Genomic DNA, 18778 nt, shown 5'->3' on the forward strand with positions numbered 1-18778 from the left:
TAAAATATCTCTATAACATCTGCCTTGTGATCAGTGGAGGGGAGAATAAAAAAATACAAGAAAGGAAGCTAATGGAGACTATTGAGCCGCAGCCAGTGTGCTAAGCTATCAGCTAACTTTTCTCCCTCCTTGCTCTCGTCCTTAGACCCCTGCAGCAATGGAGGTTTCTGCCGGGACGAAGTGGACAACTTTGTGTGCACCTGCCTGCCTGGTTTCCGTGGCACTAAGTGTGAGGAGGACATCAATGAGTGCGACAGTAACCCATGTAAGAATGGAGCCAACTGTACAGACTGTGTCAACAGCTACACCTGCACCTGTCCCTCTGGCTTCAGTGGGATACACTGTGAGAACAACACACCGGACTGCACTGAGAGGTGAAGAGAGCTCGGACTCCTATTTCTTTCTGTCTTATCTTCATCACATGGCCTGTTGCGTCTCTGTCACAAACGATGAATATGGCTTTGACCTACCTCTTGTTTTTCTCCTGTCCACTTCTGCCCCCTGTGGCGGAAAGTTTAATGACACTAAATGACTCCTGTTATAGCCCAAGAAGTTCACACTTACTAAGTCACTTTACTAATTGCTTTCACATGATACGCCTGGTATTGCTTGATTGATGTTTTGACGGTCTTTTATCCCCAGCTCTTGTTTCAACGGTGGGACGTGTCTGGACGGCATCAACACCTACACCTGCCTGTGCCCACCTGGCTTCACTGGCAGCTACTGCCAACACGACATCAACGAGTGTGACTCCAGGCCCTGCCTGAACGGAGGCACCTGCCAGGACAGCTATGGCACCTACAAGTGTACATGTCCCCAGGGCTACATTGGACTCAACTGCCAGGTACAGTGTAGGCCCAGTAAAAATTTGACTTCATACTGGCTGTAGGCAATATAACATTTTGCTATTGTTAAATAAAATGTGCTTTTAGAAATCAAATACTTGGCTGAACAAAGGTGTTATGAAGACGTTTAAGTTAACGCGCACTACAAACGTCAGCTATAATGATGTCTGTAGCTGTGAAACAACCGTGTACATTTCCAGTCACTTCCACCTGTCTACTCACCTAGTGACTAACTGTGTCTATGGTGTGTCCGTTTCTCCGTAGAATCTGGTACGCTGGTGTGACTCGTCTCCCTGTAAGAACGGGGGCACCTGTTGGCAGACTGGCACCACTTACAGCTGTGAGTGCCAGACCGGCTGGACAGGGCTCTACTGCGATGTGCCAAGCGTCTCCTGCGAGGTGGCTGCCAAACAAAGAGGTAACACTGGGTGTGTGAAGGTGTGTGTGTGTGTTGTGTGTGTGTGTGTTGTGTGAACGCCTGCATGTATGAGGTTGGATGTGTTGTTGTTGTTGTTGTGTTAGTATCAATCTCACACCTGTAACATAAACACTTGGCATAAACACTTGGCTATGTTCTCCCTCTTTCTTGCCCTCCCGCCTCCAGGTGTGGAGGTAGTTGCTCTGTGTCGTAACTCAGGCCAGTGTCTGGACGCGGGGAACACCCACTACTGCCACTGCCAGGCGGGTTACACAGGCAGCTACTGTGAGGAGCAGGTGGATGAGTGCACCCCCAACCCCTGTCAGAACGGAGCCACCTGCACTGACTTCCTAGGAGGGTACTCCTGCAAGGTAGGCTGCTCATGAGGAACACAGCACTCTCCACTTATTTCTCAGGCCCTGGGTGAAACGCATAACAAATGTGACCTAATGGTGAAGCGATACATAGGCTGAACAGGGATTCTACGCCTCCAGAAATTTTTATTTTAAAGTGTTTCCCGGTCTGAAACATTGTCAGACATTCTCACTTTTGGAAAGGATCGTCACGTTTTTGGGTCGTGTAAATAAGTGTGTTGGTGTCCTTTCTAAGTGATTCTCCCTATTAAACCTAGATGGGTGAAGGCTGTTTATTAACAGACCAACACACTGCTCATTTGTGGAGATCTCTGAGGAAGGAGAATTTGCTGACCTGTGTGGAAAATTGGCAAAAAACAGCCAGGTAAACAGAAACGGCCTTGTTTCATGTCGGTCGTTTGGTTTGGCTTTTTCTCTCCTCTCTCAGTGCGTGGCAGGATACGTCGGGACGAATTGCTCCAACGAGATCAATGAGTGTTTCTCCCAGCCGTGCCAGAACGGGGGCACCTGCATTGACCTGATCAATACCTACAAATGCTCCTGTCCCAGGGGAACCCAAGGTCAGAGCCCCGCTACCCACCTCCACACACACCATCTCCCTCCTTCCCTCCATCCTCTCCTCTGGTCTCTTCTCCCTCTTTCTCTATCCCTCTCCTCTCCTCTGCTTTTCTCCACCCTCCCACTCTCTCTTACTCTCTATCCCTCACTCCTCTGGCCTCCTCTGTTCCTCTCCGTACTCCCACTCTTTGTCTCTCTCTTTGTCTCTCTCTCTCTCTCTCTCTCTCTCTCTCTCTCTCTCTCTCTCTCTCTCTCTCTCTCTCTCTCTCTCTCTCTCTCTCTCTCTCTACCTACCTCTCTCAATCCACCACACTTCATTAATTAGGGCTTAACAGTGTCCAGCACATGTCTGAAACTCTCCTCCCCGTCAAATGCAGGATTGATTTATCTCCTGGACATAAAGGGTGAGTTTCTTGTTGGTCAGCTGAAGTACTGTTGAAATGAATGTTGCCCCCCAAAAAGTGTGGTTACATAGGGAGCAAACAAGAGAAAACACCACAAAACTGTACATTAAAATGTCTATTGCACCATTGCAGGTCGTAGGATTTAGGTTGTGTTTAGGCTGACTGTTCCTCCCCTCTTCCTCCCTCCTGACCTCTACCTCTCAGGCGTTCACTGTGAGATCAACATAGACGACTGCAACCCCTTCACAGACCAAGTCACCAACGAGCCCAAGTGCTTCAACAAGGGGAAGTGTGTTGACAGGGTGGGAGGTTACCACTGTATCTGTCCCGCCGGCTACGTAGGGGAGCGCTGTGAGGGGGACGTCAACGAGTGCCTGTCCAACCCATGTGACCCCCGCGGGACACACAACTGCGTCCAGCTCACCAACAACTACCGCTGCGATTGCCGTACTGGATACACAGGTAACATTTAACGTGCAGGAGGGTGATGTGATGGACCAGGCTGGAGAGTGACTGCAGCGCAGGGTTGGGTTTAGTGTCATGTTAATTACAGTTATTTCATGGGGTTGAGTATGGGAAAGCAAAGACTAGTCTTTTTCGAGACGAATCACCTTGGACTTGCATGAGAAATGTCAACAACAAAAAAATGACCTCGTCATTTTTTCTGTGGTATATAGTCCCAAATGCTACGTATTTACCCCATATGGCAGGACTCTCTAACCCTGTTCCTGGAGAGCTACCTTCCTGTAGGTTTTCGCTCCAACCCTGTTCCTGGAGAGCTACCTTCCTGTAGGTTTTCGCTCCAACCCTACTCTAGCAGACCTGATTCCAATAATTAACTGGTTGATAAGCTGAATTGCCTTAGTTACACCTGGGGTTGGAGTGAAAACCTACAGGAGGGTAACTCTCCAGGAACAGGGTTGAAGTGAAAACCTTACAGGAGGGTAACTCTCCAGGAACAGAGTTGAAGTGAAAACCTACAGGAGGGTAACTCTCCAGGAACAGGGTTGGAGTGAAAACCTACAGGAGGGTAACTCTCCAGGAACAGGGTTGGAGTGAAATCCTACAGGAGGGTAACTCTCCAGGAACAGGGTTGGAGTGAAAACCTTACAGGAGGGTAACTCTCCAGGAACAGGGTTGGAGTGAAAACCTTACAGGAGGGTAACTCTCCAGGAACAGGGTTGGAGTGAAAACCTACAGGAGGGTAACTCTCCAGGAACAGGGTTGGAGTGAAAACCTTACAGGAGGGTAACTCTCCAGGAACAGGGTTGGAGTGAAAACCTACAGGAGGGTAACTCTCCAGGAACAGGGTTGGAGTGAAAACCTGCAGGAGGGTAACTCTCCAGGAACAGGGTTGGAGTGAAAACCTACAGGAGGGTAACTCTCCAGGAACAGGGTTGGAGACTCCTGCTCCATGGCATTAAACGTTAACCTGTGATTGGCTTATTGATAAAGCAACGTTTCATGTCCTTGATGTAAAACCATCTCTCTCTGTGACCCTACAGGAGAGCATTGTGACACGGTGTTTGACGGCTGTAAGGGCAAACCCTGTCGTAACGGAGGGACATGTGCCGTAGCCAGCAACACTCCTCACGGCTTCATCTGCAAGTGTCCACCTGTAAGTTCCCGCACAACCACGGCTGCTGCCATAGTTCTGCCAAAGACACCGTATAAGAGACATCCAGCAGATGTGTTGCACCGTTTTCATTCATTCAACATGCTGTAATGCATTTAATAAATAGTATTACTACATTGACACGTTTCCTCTCCTTCCCCTCTACAGGGCTACACTGGCTCCACCTGTGAGTACGATGCCCACTCCTGTGGCAATCTTCACTGTCGTAACGGTGGCACCTGCGTCTCCGGACACAAGAACCCAAAGTGTCTCTGTACCTCCTCGTTCACGGGGCCAGAGTGTGAATACCCCACAGACAACCCTTGTAACACCAACCTTTGCTACAACGGGGGAACCTGTGAGTACAGCCCAGAGGCTCCGTACTACCACTGCGTCTGCCCCAGCAACTTCAACGGCCTGCTATGTCACATCCTGGACTACAGCTTTCTGGGCGGGTTCGGCCGTGACATCACCCCCCCGCCGGAGGTGGAGGTGAGCTGTGAGATCCCCCAGTGTGAGGAAACGAAGGGGAACAAGTTCTGTGATATGTTGTGTAACAACCACGCGTGCGGCTGGGACGGGGGCGACTGCTCGCTCAACTTCAACGACCCGTGGAAGAACTGCACGTCGTCCCTGCAGTGCTGGCGCTACTTTAATGACGGGAAGTGTGACGAGCAGTGCAACAACGCCGGCTGTCTCTACGACGGCTTTGACTGTCAGAACCTGGAGGGCCAGTGCAAGTGAGTGAGACGCTTGCCACCCGGGGCTGAATACAATACTCGATCAGGGGAGGCCCAATCCACCTTGAGACCTGTTGGCTATGCAGGGTGCCGCTCCAGACCTACTATAACGCACCTGATTCAGCTAATGCTGTAGATAATGCATCAAGTCTGAGTAGCAGTTCAAGGCCTGAACAACAGTCTGAGATTTATTTTGAAATAATACGCATCCCATTAAAAGCCATACTGAATAATACTATTTCCTCTTGTCCCTCCAGTCCTCTGTACGACCAGTACTGTAAAGACCACTATGCGGACGGCCACTGTGACCAGGGCTGCAACAATGCAGAGTGTGAGTGGGACGGTCTGGACTGTGCCAACAACATGCCAGAGAAGCTGGCGGTGGGCCGCCTGGTCATCGTGGTCCACATCATGCCCGACCAGCTCCGGAACAACTCGCTTGGCTTCCTGCGCGAGCTGAGCCGCGTGATCCACACCAATGTGGTGTTCCAGCAGGACGCTAAGGGACAGACGATGATCTACCCGTACTACGGCAGTGAGCAGGAGCTGAAGAAACACAACACGAAGCGCTCGGTGGGCTGGACAGAGATCCCTGACACCGTTCTCAGCTCCATGAAGAACAGCATGTATACTATAGCCAATGGAAGCAGGCGCAGACGCAGGGAGCTGGACCCCATGCAGATCAAAGGGTGAGACAAACGTTCGGGAACAACCATCATTTGGAACCTGGATTTCAATGGAATTTTCATGCGAACCTCCCATTTACGTGGAAGTCGAGCTAGTTTCTGTGTGAACTGCCCTTCCACGTATTTGGTAGCGATGTGTTGTATAATCCTCCATTGGAAAACTGGTGTCTGTCTTTTGAAGAACTGCTGCTAGTTCCCTGAACAGGAACCACTGAGCTGTCCTTTCGTGTCTCTGAGGTTTTTAGATCAGGTCTAACGTGTGTCACATGACTCTGTCCTCCACAGCTCCATAGTGTACCTGGAGATTGACAACCGCCAGTGCGTCCAGCAGTCCACGGAGTGCTTCCAGAGTGCCACTGACGTAGCAGCCTTCCTAGGGGCCCTGGCCTCCAGTGGGAACCTCAACGTTCCCTACATCATAGAGGCGGTTCACAGTGAGTTTCTATCTCCTTCCATTCTAACAGTCACCAGGCCAAGAGTACTGCTGAAACAGCCAGGGACTGTACCCCTAACGCCACCTTACTCATACACCCCCCCACACACACACACAGACAGATAGACAGACACCACACACACACGGTGAAGGTTTTCTCCCCTAGGTCTTAACCCTCCAACACCACACTGTGATGATGGGGTGTTCTTTGATTGTGTATTTGATATTCAACAATGAAACAAATGTACTTTTGAATCACATGTACTAAACAATCAATGCAGCAGTCTGTGTTTAAATCCAATGGCTTCAGGCTCCAAAATGGTTAATTGCCGTAAATCAACTCATCCACCCCCCTACCCCATCCACATACCATTCTAGCGCACACACACACACACACACGCACGCACACACACACACACACACGCACGCACGCACGCACGCACGCGCACACACACACACACACACACACACACACACACACACACACACACACACACACACACACACACACACACACACACACACACACACACACACACACACACACACTTCATCCCACAGTGTGAGGCTGCTGCAACCTTCACCTCACTGAATGTAATACCAGGACTTAATGCATCTCTAAGGGTTTGGGTTGGGAGAGTTTATCATTTCAAAATCGTTAGTGGAAAAAAGCGAAGGGGAAAAATTGATCGGGAGTGTGCTAGAAGTTGGGAGTCTTTGTTATCTTGAAAATCCTAATAAATCCTTCGTCTTTACAGCTTAAAGCGCGTGCAGTAATTTGAAGTTCATTAATCCCTCCCTTTTTTTCCCCTTAAAGAAGAAATGGTAGAGTTGTCTCCTGGCACCCTGGGCTGAGAGGGGAGAGGAGGTGTTTTTTTTTGTATATTTTATTTTATCTCCAGCTCTATTTGATGAGAAGTGGTTAGCAATTCTGATGATTACAGAATAGGACCAACCTTGTTTTACAAACGGCGCTCCTCCTTCCAGTTATAGCTCTGGCCATGGACAACTAGGACCAGGCTCCAGGAGGGGGTTTCACTAGACTAGAGGAGCTGGACTAGCAGTCCTGCGACCAACCCAACGCGTGCCTGCCTGCCTGCCTATCTGGGTTCTCAGGCTCCGCTGCAGTCCGCCTTACCATGTTGTCCCTTTCCCCTCCAGGTGAGGTTGACCCCCAGCTTCCGTCGGAGCTCTATCCCATCTACGTGGTCCTAGCCGGACTGGCTCTCCTGGCCTTCGCAGGCGTGGGGATGGTCGCCTCACGGAAGCGTCGTCGCGAGCACGGCCAATTGTGGTTGCCGGAGGGCTTCAAGACCAGTGAGCCCAACAAGAAGAAGAGGAGGGAGCCCGTCGGGGAGGATTCGGTGGGATTGAAGTAAGTTTCCCGGGTTTCCATGCGGCACCACATTGTTTTCCCACCATGGGTCACAGTTTGTTTTTCCGTGGATTTGGTCGTAGCAGGGTGTGGAGCGGTAACGAGAGTTTTTGGGGCTGAGGGGTGTAGTTGGCGATTAGAAAGAGGGGGGAACGGTTTGGATCATTAATGATAATGTTGCAGCAGGTTTAGGTAACGGGTGCATTAATTGACTTGTCTGGGCGATAGTGGTGGGACGAGACAGGATGGGGGGGCTCAATCAATGCTTTTGTTTCGGTGTTGGTGCACTGCCACTGAGGAAGAGGGCTCAGCTGGGATAGTTGGCTAGCTCACGTGCTGCATCCGGATTTTCAATGGATTTCTGTCTGACCACAGGCCACTGAAAAATTCCTTGGACATATCACTGATGGACAACAACCAGAATGAATGGGGAGAAGAGGAGCCTTCAGACGCCAAGCGCTTTAGGGTAAGGAGTCGAAGGACACCACATACTGGCATTGGGACCTACTGTTGGAGGGAAAGACAGGAATAAGAGTAGAACATGGACTTTCTAAGAAATACCTAAAGAAAATATCTTCAGTCAGGGATTTTCTCTTCTTCATCACTGATAATAGCCTTCAAGTATAACTTGATTCCAGTTTAGTTTCAAGAGGTATACATTTACATAGGCTATTGAATTGAATTTGCTTTAATTTAATATTAAGATATTGAAAATGTAGAGTCTCCTTTGTGTTGGTTTTTGGTTTTATTGTCCAGAATGTCAGCATTTGAATAATATAAAAGTTGGTTAATTAAACCTTAGTTTTCAACTAGGTTTGAGATGAAAGGCATTGGATGCGGTGTGAGCTAATTGATTGTCCGTCCACCCCTCGGTCTGGTTCCAGCAGTTTGAGGAGCAGGCGATGCTGGACCTGGACGACCAGACGGACCACCGCCAGTGGACCCAGCAGCACCTGGACGCGGCTGATCTCCGAATCCCCTCCATCGCCCCCACACCACCTCAGGGGGAGATCGAGAACGACTGCATGGACGTCAACGTACGGGGACCAGGTGTGTTTACAGCCACTAGTTTCATCGTTAGGGAAATTAAGACAGATTTTAGCTGTGAATTTGACAGAGTTTGGGGAGATTATTTTTGTAAATTTTTTTACCTCAATGTCTACTGACAAGGATTGAGTTGATTATTACATTTCATGAAATTGTATTTTTGGGGAATATAGAATGTATGTATTTAATTCGATGTGTATCCGGTGTGTAGGACTTCAGTAATACTGTTGTATGGAATTGTTGAATTTTGACCCATCTACTTTTATATTTACGGTGCAGAGGTCATATATCAAGTATTTTTGGGGGGGTCACATTTCAGTTGTCAGTACTGGTGTAGAGTTAGAAAAGGAGAGGTGAGTGGTCTTCATAATTATGTCATCAGAAGTGTCAGGAAAAATGTGGATACAAATATTGAATTTTTTTTTTTTTAAGTATTTAAATATGATCATTCTAATAATTTGTATTACACACAAAATATGTATTCCTATTCAATTGAATTATATTACCTTAAAATATTGCTTTGTATAGACGTCAAACTAAACTTATGGTCATATTTTAAGATATTTTTCTGCCTCGGTTATTAGTTGATTGATTTACACCTCTGACTGAGTGAGCAATGGCAAGATTGTGTGTGTGTGTGTGTGTGTGTGTGTGTGTGTGTGTGTGTGTGTGTGTGTGTGTGTGTGTGTGTGTGTGTGTGTGTGTGTGTGTGTGTGTGTGTGTGTGTGTGTGTGTGTGTGTGTGTGTGTGTGTGTGTGTAGGAGTAGCTAAATCCCTGTGTCCTCAGGGGTAAGGGGATCCAGATCAAAGCATGTGGCTAGAAGCCCTGAGCCCAGGGGAAAACTCCCTTCCTGCTTACATTCATCATCAGACCACTAATAGGCCTATTTCTTCATATGCTTTATTAATAAAACCAATAACGGGCCAAAATACAAGAACACCCTTTTATTAAGTGTCAAGCCCCCTGAAGAGTATTTTAAGAAAATCAACAGTAACATGCTCCTCGAACTAAAGCACAGCACACACACGTTTTCTCTCCCTAACCGATCAATGAGCCCGAATTGAATCTGTGAGATCTGGGGCTCGCTATTCTTTTGAAGAGGAGAAACCCATCCAGGTCGACTGGCTGAGCCTCCCCTCAGAGATGATAATGCTCAGTTTTCCAGCTGCCTGGGTTTCACATAGCCTGGCCCGTTTCCCCAAGCTCCCCAACGTCGGGCTCGATCAGAATCCGTTATCGAAAAGAGAGGTGATGATACACACAGGCAAACGCATCAAATCCACATTCGATTTGTTTGTTGCTTTGTTTTGATCTTCCTTGTGCTTTGAAGTACTGACTCTTACCGTTTGTACCAGGAACTGGGCTCCGTCTCATGCTGACCCTGCACTAGCGCACTGACTGCCAATGCTGAGGTATAGTCAACTCCCCTGGTCCTAAAGTATGGTCTCTCCCTCCCTCTGCCCAGATGGCTTCACCCCCCTGATGATCGCCTCCTGCAGTGGTGGAGGTCTGGAAACCGGCAACAGCGAGGAGGAGGAAGACACCTCTGCCAATGTGATCAATGATTTCATCTACCAGGGTGCCAAACTCCACAGTCAGACGGACCGCACGGGGGAGACCGCCCTCCATCTCGCTGCCCGCTACGCCCGCTCCGACGCTGCCAAGCGTCTGCTGGAGGCCAGTGCAGATGCCAACATCCAGGACAACATGGGCAAGACCCCGCTACATGCTGCTGTGGCTGCCGACGCTCAGGGCGTCTTCCAGGTTAGGGTCAAATGCAGACTCATTTGTGGTTTTGAGTAGCAAAGAGATCTACTGTATTGGATTGGCAATGTGACCTTTCTTCCTTAGTATCTCTATAGATAATCTCATGCAAGGTTAACCAGCTTGTGTCTTCCTGTAGATTTTGATCAGGAATCGTGCCACAGACCTGGATGCCCGCATGCACGATGGCACCACCCCTCTGATCCTGGCAGCCCGCCTGGCAGTGGAGGGCATGGTGGAGGAGCTCATTAACTGCCACGCTGACGTCAACGCTATCGATGACTTCGGTAGGGCTCTTATGTCACTGTCGTGTCCATATCGGCTCCTTGGCCTCATCGTACTCTTTCAACCAGAGCTATAGTGGAGCACTTTCGATCCATCAAACGTTACATTTTGTCATTAGAAATGGGCAGAATAACATTTAAAAAATGTTATTTTACAAAATGTTGAAATAATGTGGGGTTTGGAAAGAAATGATAGTCAGGTTTCTTTAGGTCAGTTTAGACAGGCATGGCTTGATGTGAACTGAACGTTTGTCTCTCCCGCTCTCTTTCACAAAGGCAAATCTGCTCTGCACTGGGCAGCAGCAGTGAACAACGTGGAAGCAGCTATCGTACTACTGAAGAACGGCGCCAACAAGGACATGCAGAACAACAAGGTAAGGCATCTCTTCCGCCTGATAAGACGCCATGGACGAAGCTGCCTCCATAAAGCTGCGTTGCTTTTTTTAATTGAACCTTTATTCATGCAGGTTCATCTCAGTATTAAAGGTTCCCATCCAATTGCGTGATGACGTAGTGCACACAAATGTACAGTACTTTTTCATCGACCGAATAAAAATCGGAAGTTCAGTGTGTTTCCATGGCATTTTCAACTCTACCGATAGTTCTGTCACAAAAACTGTTGCGTTAAATAGCAAGTGTGCCTCATCTGGTTTTGACACATGCGCTCTTAGCCAACAGCTCACAGATACAGTGTGGGTAGGCTAGTCTACATGACGACATTATTATGGGATTAGAGCGAGAATATTTGTATTTGTCAAACGGCAGTCAAGCATCAATAATCATGTCACTAAAATAAGATCCTGGATATTTATTGGAAAGGAGCATCAAGCTCATCACCGTGCACGTTCAACGGCCTGTGAAGTTCATCAGAACTTATTTCATCTGTAGCCTAATAAACTGCAGGCTTTCCCGGGGTCGTAGTGGGAGGACCATAAACCATATCATCCCGTGACTCCGAGTTTACTTCTATGTGATGGATATTATGGCGTTTCCACCGCCATTTCTCGCATACTTACTTTTAACGACACAAAAACATCCCACCATGTCGAACAAATAAATTATCTGTCAGCGTTTATCAAATTGTACCGAAACTTCCATCACAGCTGTCGTGATTTCTTAAAAATATGGTGACTTTACTCGCATAAAAACTAAGGCTATAAACATGGTTACTGAGATACAATCAATTTTGCAAGAGAGAGCTGTCTGTCTGTGGCCCACTGTAAACATGTTTCTCACTGTGTGTCTTCCTCAGGAGGAGACCCCGCTGTTCCTTGCTGCCAGGGAAGGAAGCTACGAGACCGCCAAGGTTCTGCTGGAGCACTTTGCTAACCGCGAGATAACTGATCACATGGACCGGCTGCCCCGAGACATTGCGCAAGAGAGGATGCACCACGACATTGTCCGTCTCATGGATGAGTACAACCTGGTCCGCAGTGCACCCGTGCACAGCCATGGCCATGGAGGCTCCATGGGCACGACCTTGTCCCCCCCCCTCTGCTCCCCCAATGGCTACCTGGGCAGCATGAAGGTCCAGGGCAAGAAGGCCCGCAAGCCCAGCGCCAAGGGCATCGGCTGCAAGGACGGCAAGGACATGAAGAACAAGAAGAAAGCCTCCCAGGATGGGAAGGGAGGGAGTGTGCTGGATAGCTCAGCTGTTCTGTCCCCGGTGGACTCCCTGGAGTCTCCACACGGTTATATCTCTGACGTGGCGTCTCCTCCCATGATGACGTCCCCTTTCCAGCAGTCCCCGTCCATGTCTCTCAACCACCTCCCGGGGATGTCCGACCCCCACATGGGGGTCAACCACATGGGCATGCCCAACAAGCAGGAGCTGGCACACATGCAGTTCGACCCACTCCCGCCCCGTCTCACCCACCTTCCTGTGTCAGGCTCCAACGGCTCGGGGGGCATGAATGGCCAGTGTGATTGGCTCTCCAGGATGCACGCCAGCATGGGCCAGCCCAGCCAGTTCAATCCCATGAGGGTTGGTCCTGTCGGTGGGCAGGGCGGTCTGCACCAGGGGAGCGGGCAGCAAGGCATGATGACCTCTCTCCACAACGGGCTCCCCACCACCAGCCTGTCCCAGATGATGAGCTACCAGGGCCTGCAGAACACCCGGCTGGCCTCGCAGCCCCACCTTCTGCAGCAGGCCCAGCAGCAGATGCAGCAGCAGATGCAGCACCAACAGAACCTGCAGCAGCAGCTCCAGCAGCAGCAGCAACAGAGCATCCAGCTGCAGCACCAGAACTCTAACACTGGCACTAGTGGCCATTCCATCAGCCAGAACTTCATCAGCAGCGAGCTGAGTGGCTCAGAGCTCCAGCAGGGCACAGGGAACCAGAGCTCCATGCCTATCCACACCATCCTACCCCAGGAGACCCAGATCATGAGCCAGAACCTGCCCAGCACCCAGTACCTCACCCCTCCCTCCCAGCACAGCTACTCCGGCCCCATGGACAACACCCCCAACCACCAGCTACAGGTCCCGGACCACCCCTTTCTAACCCCCTTCCCCGGGTCTCCCGACCAATGGTCTAGCTCCTCCCCGCATTCTAACATGTCCGACTGGTCAGAGGGCATCTCGAGTCCACCAACCAGCAGCATGCAGTCTCAGATCGGACATATCCCTGACCAGTTCAAGTAGAGAGTTATGACAAGATGGACTGATTTTGATATTTTTGTATGAAAAGGCACTCTTGAGAAAACAGAACAAAAAGACAGAGCTATGAACTGATTTGACCGAAGGATCTTTTTAAATGCTTTTATACTAACAGTAAGAATTGCCTATGTTTTAATTCATTCTGTTTTTATTTATTGTCTTATTTATACGTTTGTTTTCATGTGCTTACAGAAATGTTGGATCCAAGGTGTCAGGCCATAGTCAGGGGAAAGTGAAACTTATAGGCATACTGTAGCTTTGCTTATTTTCTTTATGTAGTGCTTATGTCTGCAGTATACCAAGTTATTCCGACGTACACTGGGTATTTATTTTTGTAGAAATGTTGCCTTTTTAATTTTCATATTGTCTTTCGTCAAAATCTTGTTTATAGTTGAATTTTTAAAAAGAATATGGTATAATCTTGTAAAAACAAACCGTGATTTAAGTCATTCTATAGAGCACATTCTTAAATCCAGTGTTATTTCAATGTGTTTGAGTTTTGTTAAATACTCTAGCGAATTCAAGAACTGCATTTATTTGTCGACATTCATAAAAGTCAGGCTTATTTTTCCCATTTGTGGTCAGGGATGCTGTATGTATGAATATTTTATATATACTACATTAGCTGGTTTCCATGTTAACATTTCAAACAGGTCAGCTGACCAGAACCAAGAATCAGCTAAATGAGGTGCTAAGCCTCTTGATTTGATTGTTTGTATGTGTGTGGAGCGTGTAGGTGTTGGGGTTATAGGGAGTAGGGTGGGGTAATGTACAGCGCAACCCAAGCTTTGAGATGGGCAGTTAATAGACTGGGCTCGAGTCTCTGTAAGTCTATGTCCCTTGTTACTTTAAGTTGTTCAACAAATGGCCGGGTTGTCAAAATGTTTCAGATGTTATTCTGAGGGATCATTTGCAAATTAACTTACCTATCGCCTTCCAACTGTTTGAGCCTGTGGCCGGGTGTTTCAATGTAAATATGAATATGCATTTCCCTTATAAGCAGGATTTTGTTTCAAAAATCTTAAGCATGCCATTCGGATAAGAGGTTTCACAATGATCCGCAGTAATTAAAATATATATATACATACAGAGCATATATTTTACTCAGTATCACTGAGGAAAAGAGGTCTGAAAGATGTATGCAAACAACATAAATATAGATATTCTAAGCCCTTACAGATAAAGAATAACAGAAATATTGAGGACTTATGAAATTATTATTTATTGACTGTTTCTGTGATACAAAATCATTCACAGATGACTATTTGGACGAATGTTGGATGAATTTTTACTCTATGTAAAAAGGAAGACTGAGGTGTCCTGTTTCTATTGTGTGTCTTTCCCTGATAATTTGTGAGACACTCTGAATGGTATACGTTCTCAATGTTATTCATTCAAATCCTAGGCTGTAGTATCTGCAATAAAATGTTACCTTCCTGCAAAGTTGTCATTTGCATAAAAAGTATTTTTCTTCCTCTGACTGACTTTAAAAACTAAAATAAAATAAATACAAAAAAAATCGTATGATAAAAGACATCATTGCGTCTTTGATCTTTGCGTTCGGAAAATCAATTGACTGGAGGTAATAAATCCTCCTTGTAAAGTATACCAAGTCTTTCAGTTCATCTCAATATAGAAACGTTGGTCTCCTGCTGTAGTTTACCGATGTGGACTCGGCAACCATGCAAGCACAATCAAACTCGATTGATAATACTGATACAGAGAAAGTGACAGTGAGCGAGAGTGCGTGTGCCTCTCCAAATTGATACTTAATGTTATTAGTAGAGTTTTCACACTCAACAGTAATCTCTTAATGAGTTACGGTTTTTATTCATTGACAGAGATTTTCACATTGTCTTCAGAAACTATACTTTTTTCCCCCCACCAACATTCACATCTCATTGATATCTATTGACAGTGTCTGGACAAATTAGTCAGGTATTGAAAAGTAATTTATTCCCGCATGAGGCGGATGCTGTAGCTGCCATAATGGGATACCTTAGTGGGGCAATATTTAGTAGTGTCTCTCTTGTGATAGTGCCTTTTAGGACTTCACACCTGAGTCGATTGAAAGAACTACAACTCCCACTATGCATAGGGTCCAATATGTTGCCTGGGTTCAGGTTTGTTAATTGACCTCTATGTTGTATGATTCAGACAATGAACATTTCATAAAAACAGTTATTTGCTGAGGCTTTCACCAACAGGCCTTTCAAGATGCCAACTCTGTTTAATTAGCATGATCGTTTTGCTCTCCCTCTACTCCAAGACGCAAGGGGCGTTTTCACGTACAGGCGTTTTCAGGTACAGGCGTTTTCAGGTACAGGCGTTTTCAGGTAAGACATCGGGTTTGTTCCCCTGAACATCTCATGCTTATTAGGTCAAGAATCCTGAGCACAGCACTGACCCAAAACCCCAATTTAAAGATAAATACTTTCCCCAAATACTGGACCACTACAACAGCATGGGCAATGGCACCTATGAGCAGCGGTACCTACTCACAGGTGAGCAATCAGCATCCATCAATTGACATTTCGCACACTTTGTACTGGCCTATCTTATTCTGTCCAACCTGCATGCCCACTTTTGACTATTGTCATGCTCTATGTCCTTCTAGATGAGTACCGGAAGAGAAGCTATGGACACATCTTCCTCTACACTGGCAACGAGGGAGATATTTGGGACCATTCTGCACTAACTATAATTTTTATTCAGACATTTGGAACCACGAAAATAAATAAACTATATAAATATAAAAAATATATACAAAAATAAGACTCATCAATATAAAAAAACAAAAACAAATAGAAACAAATTAATGTTGATTTGGCACTCGAGCATTAATACATTACCCATCCCCGAACACTGTCAACCAAGTGTCAAGACTATATTACCCATCCCCGAACACTGTCAACCAAGTGTCAAGACTATATTACCCATCCCCGAACACTGTCAACCAAGTGTCAAGACTATATTACCCATCCCCGAACACTGTCAACCAAGTGTCAAGACTATATTACCCATCCCCGAACACTGTCAACCAAGTGTCAAGACTATATTACCCATCCCCGAACACTGTCAACCAAGTGTCAAGACTATATTACCCATCCCCGAACACTGTCAACCAAGTGTCAAGACTATATTACCCATCCCCGAACACTGTCAACCAAGTGTCAAGACTATATTACCCATCCCCGAACACTGTCAACCAAGTGTCAAGACTATATTACCCATCCCCGAACACTGTCAACCAAGTGTCAAGACTATATTACCCATCCCCGAACACTGTCAACCAAGTGTCAAGACTATATTACCCATCCCCGAACACTGTCAACCAAGTGTCAAGACTATATTACCCATCCCCGAACACTGTCAACCAAGAGTCAAGACTATATTACCCATCCTCGAACACTGTCAACCAAGAGTCAAGACTACATTACCCATCCCCGAACACTGTCAACCAAGAGTCAAGACTATATTACCCATCCCCGAACACTGTCAACCAAGAGTCAAGACTATATTACCCATCCCCGAACACTGTCAACCAAGAGTCAAGACTACATTACCCATCCCCGAACACTGTCAACCAAGAGTCAAGACTATATTACCCATCCCCGAACACTGTCAACCAAGAGTCAAGACTATATTACCCATCCCCGAACACTGTCAACCAAGAGTCAAGACTATATTACCCATCCCCGAACACTGTCAACCAAGAGTCAAGACTGTATTACCCATCCCCGAACACTGTCAACCAAGAGTCAAGACTACATTACCCATCCCCGAACACTGTCAACCAAGAGTCAAGACTATATTACCCATCCCCCAACACTGTCAACCAAGAGTCAAGACTATATTACCCATCCCCCAACACTGTCAACCAAGAGTCAAGACTACATTACCCATCCCCCAACACTGTCAACCAAGAGTCAAGATTAAACCGATTCACCTTGGTGGTGTGCAGACCGGTTTTATATTATTCATAAAAATGTTACACAAACCAGAATAAAATGTCATTAAAACTCGTTTTTCAACCACTCCATACATTTCTTGTTAACAAACTATAGTTTTGGCAAGTCGGTTAGGACATCTACTTTGTGCATGACACAAGTAATTTTCCAACAATTGTTTACAGACAGATTATTTCACTTAATATTCACTGTATCACAATTCCAGTGGGTCAGAAGTTTACATACACTAAGTTGACTGTGCCTTTAAACAGCTTGAAAAATTCCAGAAAATGATATCATGGCTTTAGAACCTTCTGGTGGGCTAATTTACATAATTTAAACCAAATGGAGGTGTACCTGTAGATGTATTTCAGGGCCTACCTTCAAACTCAGTGCCTCTTTGCTTGACATCATGGAAAATCAAAATAAATCAGCCAAGACCTCAGAAAAACAATTGTAGACCTCCACAAGTCTGGTTCATACTTGGGAGCAATTTCCAAATGCCTGACAGTACCACATTCATCTGTACAAACAATAGTACGGAAGTATAAACACCATGGGACCACGCCGCCGTCATACCGCTCAGGAAGGGGACACGTTCTGACTCCTAGAGATGAACGTACTTGGGTGCGAAAAGTGCAAATCAATCCCAGAACAACAGCAATGGACCTTGTGAAGATGCTGGAGGAAACAGGTACAAAAGTATCTATATCTACAATAAAACGAGTCCTATATCGACATAACCTGAAAGACCGCTCAGCAAGGAAGAAGCCACTGCTTCAAAACCGCCATAAAAAGGCAGACTACGGTTTGCAACTGCATATGGGGACAAAGATCGTACTTTTTGGAGAAATGTCCTCTGGTCTGATGAAACAACAATAGAACTGTTTGGCCATAATGACCATCGTTATGTTTGGAGGAAAAAGGGGGAGGCTTGCAAGCCGAAGAACACCATCCCAACTGTGAAGCATGGGGGTGGCAGCATCATGTTGTGGAGGTGCTTTGCTGCAGGAGGGACTGGTGCACTTCACAAAATAGATGGCATCATGAGGAGGAAAATTATGTGGATATATTGAAGCATCTGGTCGCAAATGGGTCTTCCAAATGGACAATGACCCCAAGCATACTTCCAAAGTTGTGGCAAAATGGCTTAAGGACAACAAAGTCAAGGTATTGGAGTGGCCATCACAAAGCCCTGACCTCAATCCTATAGAAAAGTTGTGGACAGAACTGAAAAAGCGTGTGCGAGCAAGGAGGCCTACAAACCTGACTCAGTTACAGCAGCTCTGTCAGGAGGAATGGGCCAAAATTCACCCAACTTATTGTGGGTAGTTTGTGGAAGGCTACCCGAAACGTTTGACCCAAGTTAAACAATTTAAAGGTAATGCTACCAAATACTAATTGAGTCTATGTAAAGCTGAAATAAATCATTCTCTCTACTATTATTTTGACATTTCACCCTTCTTAAAATAACGTGGTGATCCTAACTGACCTAAGACAGTGGATTTTTTACTAGCATTAAGTGTCAAAACTGAGTTTAAATGTAGTTGGCTAAGGTAAACTTCCAATTTCAACTGTATTCACAGTATTATGAATGAATTGTGGTTTATTTGGTAGTATTTCGT

At 46.5% G+C, this 18778-nt stretch overlaps 1 protein-coding gene across 3 annotated transcripts in view; it reads left to right on the forward strand.

Moving 5' to 3' along the window:
- Positions 1 to 14649, forward strand: part of LOC124036133 (neurogenic locus notch homolog protein 1-like) — a 69336-nt gene extending 54687 nt beyond the window's left edge. For 2 of the 3 annotated variants that reach the window (XM_046350300.1, XM_046350298.1), the window contains exons 18-34: positions 146 to 374; positions 643 to 844; positions 1110 to 1263; positions 1450 to 1634; positions 2065 to 2197; positions 2804 to 3061; positions 4105 to 4217; positions 4383 to 4954; positions 5212 to 5643; positions 5926 to 6074; positions 7235 to 7448; positions 7824 to 7914; positions 8333 to 8498; positions 9962 to 10260; positions 10400 to 10547; positions 10821 to 10918; positions 11797 to 14649. In XM_046350300.1, coding sequence (XP_046206256.1) covers positions 146 to 374; positions 643 to 844; positions 1110 to 1263; positions 1450 to 1634; positions 2065 to 2197; positions 2804 to 3061; positions 4105 to 4217; positions 4383 to 4954; positions 5212 to 5643; positions 5926 to 6074; positions 7235 to 7448; positions 7824 to 7914; positions 8333 to 8498; positions 9962 to 10260; positions 10400 to 10547; positions 10821 to 10918; positions 11797 to 13188 — 4835 coding nt within the window. In that variant the 3' untranslated portion in view covers positions 13189 to 14649. The remainder of the gene's footprint in view (positions 1 to 145; positions 375 to 642; positions 845 to 1109; positions 1264 to 1449; positions 1635 to 2064; positions 2198 to 2803; positions 3062 to 4104; positions 4218 to 4382; positions 4955 to 5211; positions 5644 to 5925; positions 6075 to 7234; positions 7449 to 7823; positions 7915 to 8332; positions 8499 to 9961; positions 10261 to 10399; positions 10548 to 10820; positions 10919 to 11796) is intronic. The other variant, XM_046350299.1, reaches the window with a different exon arrangement.
- The last annotated feature ends 4129 nt before the right edge of the window (positions 14650 to 18778 follow it).

This window comes from Oncorhynchus gorbuscha, linkage group LG05, assembly GCF_021184085.1.
Source record: "Oncorhynchus gorbuscha isolate QuinsamMale2020 ecotype Even-year linkage group LG05, OgorEven_v1.0, whole genome shotgun sequence".
Lineage (NCBI taxonomy): Eukaryota > Metazoa > Chordata > Actinopteri > Salmoniformes > Salmonidae > Oncorhynchus > Oncorhynchus gorbuscha.